The 6,673-nt window shown below is 49.3% G+C and overlaps 1 protein-coding gene across 1 annotated transcript in view; it reads right to left on the minus strand.

The window, feature by feature from the left end:
- Window positions 1-6,392, minus strand: part of GNAS (GNAS complex locus) — a 133,140-nt gene extending 126,748 nt beyond the window's left edge. Inside the window, exon 1 of the mRNA XM_014254151.2 lies at window positions 6,149-6,392. Coding sequence (XP_014109626.2) covers window positions 6,149-6,392 — 244 coding nt within the window. The remainder of the gene's footprint in view (window positions 1-6,148) is intronic.
- Between the last annotated feature and the right edge of the window lie 281 nt (window positions 6,393-6,673).

Raw genomic sequence — 6,673 nt, forward strand, 5'->3', positions numbered from 1 at the left:
GAACGAAACTCAATGAAATCATGCATATTTGTGAAGAAGGACACTCCCAAATTTAAGGGAGCCAGGGAAGAACTGCATGTAATTAACTGCACTCCTCCAGGCTTTTCCTCTAGGGAAGCCCTTGCACAGGAGACAGTTCAATGTAAGATGTCCCAGTGGAGAATGGTGCCAGCAGCTGCACAGAAGCAAGCAAGACATTTTGCCTGCTCTGGAAGCAGATGGTGCTGACCAAGAAACAGGATCACAAGCTCAAAAAAGTGAAGTCAAAAAGAAAGCACTGTTGGGGTAGAGTTTGAGCTTTAAAAATAAAAATTTTCAGATAACTGTGAAATTAGATCCATGGCTACAGATGAATGTAGCCTCTCTAGAGCGATGGATTATGATCTTTATGCCACCAGGCATTTAATAAATGAAAAAAACAGATTACCACTACACAGAGATGGCATCTCTGCTGGGGAAAGGGAGAAACTATGTACATTTATGCTGCTGTGTGACTGCACAGGCATGGTTGATCCTAGTGATCAGGGATCACTTCAGACTCCTCACCCCCTTCCAACAAAAATTCGTGCTTACACATGCACAGAGCATCCCTTCAGCATTAGCTACAACTGTGAAAGTAATTAGTTTGCAGTTCAGATCCCTGGAGAGAACATCCACCTTGCCTCACACAGAATTGCCATCCATTAGCAGCCCTCCATCCTCACACACTCAGAGCAGGGCAGCTCCAGCTTTTCAGACACCTTCCACTGCCAAACCCTGTTTGAAGCAGCTCAAACTTTGCCAAACTTTAAATATTCTGGCTGAAGCTCTCCATGACATGTGTCTGCCTGAGGCTAATGATCTTTTTGTTTATGTGGAGCAAAGTCACTATCAGGAGCTCTCAAGGAAAAAAAAAACAAACAAAAACAAAACCAACCAAAACAAAACAGAGCAGGAAATGAGAAGTAGTTTGCTTCTCCCATCCTATGAAATTTAAAATGAGAGCAGGAGAAAAATTACTTTACTAAGTGGTCTAAAGCATAGAGGTGCCATTACTGAGGACACTAAGCTGCTCTGAGATTCAACAATCACAAATCATGTCACAGGTGCAGCCAGCACTGCTTGCACACTGGGAAAAGCTTTCTTAAAGTTTGCAAAACTTCCCAGTTATTTTTGTTTGGGGTGAACATATTCCAATCCAGAAGAACTCCATTTACTGACTGAAAAGGCATCACATTTTGGATACAGCAGTGGGAACTGAGTAGGATTCCTCTTGCAGAGGCTCCTCATTGCAAAGGAAGATCCATAATTAGCATTCCACCTCCTTGTTGTCCATAGCAGGATTGTCATGTCTGCCCTGGGAAGTACTGGGCAGATGGAAACCACAGAAATTCCCATGTCCAAGTGTTCTTGTAGTGTCTGGTAATTACTGGGAGCCCTATTGGAAAATATTGTAATTCCTTCACCACTAAAGACAGTCCATTTGGAGAAGTGCACACTGCTGCCTCTCCAGCTGGTATCACAGTGTTCAAGCTACACAAGATACACATATCACAGGCATTCCCTAGGATTTTTTTTTGTCCTGGCCCTGCTTTTCTTAAAGGGGAAATTTAATCCCAACTTGGTATAAGATGTTTAGTGTGAAAAACCTTGTTCTTGAGAATTGGGAAGCACCAGGATAAAGATTCCCTCTATATTTTTAGTCTATTTTATCCTGTACATTTTTTACATGATCTTCTGATAAGGATAACATGCTTTTCAGCAGGGTGTGTGCCCTTTCTTGCAACTCATAATACATGGGGCACAAGAAACAAATTGGTGGCAAGTGAATGAAAAATCTTGTCAACAAGACAGAATTTTGTCAAGTGCTTGAGCACATGCCTGTCTTTATAACTGGGTGTCTTCCTCTCCCAGCCCATCCTGAAAGAAGCAGTGCCAAGATAACCACCTCCCTGTCAGCTAGCAAGATAGGGAATCACCCCAAGAGAAGGAATATTTTGTGGGATTTGCCATTACATGCTTGCCCTGGAGAACCAGGCCAGCTTCAGTCTGCTACAGAGCTGGCCTGACCAGCAGGGCAGCACACAGCTTCCATCAGGGATAACCAGCTGTGCTTCTCACTCCTGGGCTGCACTTCAGAGCACCTAAAGCTCACTTTGCCTAAGTGCTGAGTGTTCACAACAATAAGATCTAAACACAGGAAGTATTTACTTAAAAAAAACCCCAAAAACAAACAAACAAAAATGTTGGGTACTATGGATTAAAATTAGTGTTTGGCAAAGACAGGGCATATAAAATCAGTGGTGCCTTTGGATAATTTCAGCTTTAGTCTTTGGTGGCATTTCCCGCTCCAGCATCCACAAAAGGAGGAGGACACCACCTCATTTCACAGCAGTGCCATGCACTGACATTTGTGAAGCATTCAGTCCCTGCAGGGATCAGTGCTACAGCACGAAGAGTTCAACAGTTCTTCATTCAGCACAGGGTATGGACGGAGTGTCGCAAATAGGGCACAGGGTGACACATTGTATGAGGAGGATAAGAATATTGAATAGCTGCTCATTCACTACACAACATCCATCTTGTGCCCTGAATGAAGTACCAGCCCTGTGGAAAAAAAAATACAATGTAAACCATACAAGACAGTCTTTAATTACATGGCAAGCAGGGGCTCAGCATGCAGCACACACATAGAGCGGGTGACCGTCGTCAGTCTTCACGCTGGTATTTCCCAGATTTCTAAAGCATGTTTTTCTTCTGTATATTTCCCCATAAAAGCTTCCCATTTGCATAGCCTATATTCATATTTGCACCAGTATAAATATTTCTGTTGAAACCATTTTTACTTAAGCACTGATGTAGGGAAGATTGAGAATGATTGTTATTTTATAAGCTGTAGCTGAATATCAATATTTAGGGTGATGAGTTCATATATCACGATTCGTATATTAATATCCACAGTTCCTTTTCAAGATGGGAATAAGCTACAAGTACTTTTTACATAGGCAAGAGTTCAGCATGAGAGAGTGAAAAAGCCAAGTACACAGAGCTTTGCAAAGCACTGAGGGGGGACCAGCCCAAGTTCTCTCTTATAGCAAATCAGATTTATACTTTCAAGTCCTTGAAAGAGAAAAAAAAAATAAAAATAGAGGAAAGCCACATTACTGTCACCAGTAAGAAAGCACACAGGTAACGGAATTGTTTTATTAAAAAGTTTAAAATCTTTTCCCCCATAAGCACAGACTTTCACTTTTAGAGGCAGGATTGTTCTCCAACAGAAAAACAACCCCCATGTAATGAAAAATCACCTCCTATTCCCTGTGGTATCCCTGAACTCACACTATGCTGCCAACATAACAGTGATTGCAATCTTGAAGTTGTGACTTGTACAGTTCACTAAACAAAATCCAGTAAGATTACACCTGGTGGAGCATTTCACAAAAACAAAGCAAAAAACCTCCCACTACTCTGCTGCAAGTACAGAGTCAGATTATTGCCTCCAAAACACAGCAGATGTAAGATCTTTGGTCTACTGAAATCAAGAGAAGTTCCAGGGCTTGAGATTTTATCTTATACAACAATGGTGATGAAAAAGGACAGAAAAATTAAAGAAACCTAAATCAATTAATGGCATAAAGCTGTCCACTGAGTAACTACACTGCAAACCCCTGAGAACCTGGATAAAATGAACTTGTCCTTCCAAAAAAAGTAGCTACAACGTGGGAATGTAAGTATCAGGTGTGCTGAAGAGCATAACCTGAGTGATACTCTGAGTAACAGACGAGTAAGTTACACACACCAAACACCAAACCACACAGCAGAGGCATAGTGACTTTGTGCTCTCCCTGTGTCCTGTACAGCCCTTGGAAGTGCATGAGCTACTGCAGCCATATGATAGAAATTATTCAGTCTGAGGGACAGGACAGACTTGAAACATCAGTTTTGATTTAAAATCTGTTACTCTCAGAGAAAGAGCTGGCACCCCTGGTGTCCCTCGCTATCCGTGTCAGTGATGCGCTGCTACAGGAGCACGTCAGCCTAAAAACTGGGAACACAAGTGAGAAATTCCAGGTATCTGCTGCAGCTTTTGCCATTGAGCTTCAGCCCAAGCAAGGAGACACTCCTGGCTCTGCACTTTTCCCCCACCCTAACTCCATTCTTTAGAGGAAGACTCAGCTGCAGCTTTAAATCCCAGCTGGATGTTCCTGCCCCCAGCATTCAACATCCCTCTCCTGCTCAGTTTGTGTGTGCAATCCCTAAGCAACCTCAGCACAGACACTCAGCTGAGGCAGCAATACCTGCTGATGTACATGAAGGATCACCAAATGTTCCCCAAACTTCATATTCCAGTTTAGAAACAGAAAATTCTCAAAGCAACAGGGAGAGTGGGATGCAGGGGAGAAGCAGCAAGGGAAGGAAGCTAACTGGAAAACTGACAGTCCCCGTGCAAGGAGCAGGGAAATGGGTCTCTTAGGCATCCCAAGATTTACAAGAGGGCCAAAAAGTGACTTCCTGCTATTCAAGTCCAGGCTGAAATATAATAAACGACTGCCAGCATAACACTGACTCATATCCATCAGATTTATAAATCAGTATTTCGACAAAGAAAGCTCTGTTGGCTTCACCATAGACAACTCTAACCACTCAGATGTGTTGTTTAACCCACTCAGTGTTCAATGCAGAAAACCCAGCTCTTTATTAAAAACCAGGCAACTGAAGTATTGCCTACAGAAGCCTGTATCAGATAGCCTTTATGACTTAAAGGCTTGCAGATTAACATCAAAACCAGCCCTGCTGTTGGATTTTTTTTCCTATTACTTAATCTACAAAGAAAGAAAAGTTCTCACGGCTCCTCCTTCACGCACTTGTTAACTACAGAACAAGCTGGAAGTGCATTAAAACCAAACACCAAACGATAACACACCTACGGGTATGGTGTGCTTGAAAGGAATGCACATTGGGTAGAGGTGTGATTCCTCACCAGCAGTCACAGCACACGAGCTTTACTCTTCCCACAAGTGTTGCTCAACCCCCTTCCCATGAGAAGGAGGGACACCTTTATGAACAGACTTGCATCAGTATAGCTGCAACCACATCAAAGGAAGTTCTTCTGGAATAGAAACTTTTACCACCAAGGTGTAGAAAACTAGGTCCAATATTGTTTTCTAAAGCTCCTCAAAATTCTGCTCCTCTAGTACAGGCTGCAAATAAGATGAAGGCCAAATTTTGCTGTTTGTGCCCTGCAGAACCACACACGCTCCGAGGGTGAGGGCGCTTAAGTTATTTGTGAACATCTGAAGATATTCTCTATTACTCCAAGGTGCTCAGGGTAAACTGTTCTCCCCCTGCACGACACTGGTGGGAGGAGGAGTAGAAAGATTTCCAGCCTCCTTCGACTTACCTGAAGGTTTTCTAAGGCTGTTTGGGTTGGGGTCATGTACCACACAAGCTCAGACATCACACAATTGCATAATTAAAGTGCCTTTCCATAGGGCACCCCTGGGGAAGGTAATGCCGGTGCTGTCACCGTGCAGGAGCATCCCTGCCCGTGAGCCCTGCGCAGCCCAGGGCAGGGACAAGCTGCCATGCAGGGAATAAGGACTGGTGCACGGGGCAGCGCTGGATGGAACAGCACAGCCCGAGATGCTGCTTCTGCCCGCTGTGCATTCGGGGAGGCGGAGCGGACAAATCTCTCCCGCACGCACAAAACTCGGGCTTCCTCCTTACGGGAGAGCCACCCCCGCTCAGCCACCGCTGCTGCAGCCGCGGTCCCGCTGCGCGGCTCCGGGTGAGCGGCCGGCGTGGGGACAGGCGGCCGCGGCCCCGAGCATCACCTTCCCGGGGGTGCGGCCGCTGCTTCCCGCGGGGCGGCCACCGCCTCCTGCCGCACACAGCGGCGGGCGCGGCCGGGCACGGGCGCCGCGGCCCCCGTTCCCCCGGCCGGGCACGGCGAACGCCGGTCCCGCTCCCCCCGCGCTGCCGCAGCCCCGCCGAGCCCCCGGAGCCCCCGCCCGTCGCCGCCGCCCCGTGCGCGCCCCCCCCCCCCCGGCCCCCCCCCGGCCGCCGCCCCCCTCCGCCCGCTCGGGCACCGGCGGCGGCCTCGGGCCCCGCACCTGCCGGGCCGGGCCGGGCCGGGCCGAACCGCGCCGGGCTGCGCCGCCCCGCTCACCCAGCAGCAGCAGCCGGTGCGTCTGCTTGTACTCGCGCTTCTCCGCCTTCAGCGTCTTGTCGATGCTCTTGCTCCGCTTCTTGTCCGCCCGCTCCTTGGCCACCAGGTCCTGCCGCAGCCGGTGCCGCACCTGCGGGTCCCCGTGCTCCGCCGCCGCGGGGGTGTCCGGCTCGCCGCGGCTGCCGTAGGGCGCGGAGGGGTGCGCGGCGGCCAGGCGGGAGCGCAGGCTGTAGCACAGCCCCATGGTGCCGGAGCCGCCCGCCCTACGGCGCCGCGGGCATCGCTCTCCGCCGGGGCGGGCAGGGCGAGGCGGCGGCGCCCGGCGGCCCCTTAAAGGGGCCCCGCTCGGCCGGCGGAGCGCGGGTCCCGGCCCGTCCCGCCCTCCGGCCGGTCCCGCGCCGCGCCGGCGGGAGCGGCCGCACGTGATGCGGACATGTTTACCGTATTCTCTGGAAAGCGGCCCCCGCCGCAGCGCCGGCCCTGCGGGGGAGCGGCCCCCGCGCCCCCCCCGAGCCGCGCCCGAGG

Source organism: Pseudopodoces humilis, chromosome 19 (genome assembly GCF_049639895.1).
Source record: "Pseudopodoces humilis isolate 2021_Gansu_Grassland_sample_001 chromosome 19, ASM4963989v1, whole genome shotgun sequence".
Taxonomy (NCBI): domain Eukaryota; kingdom Metazoa; phylum Chordata; class Aves; order Passeriformes; family Paridae; genus Pseudopodoces; species Pseudopodoces humilis.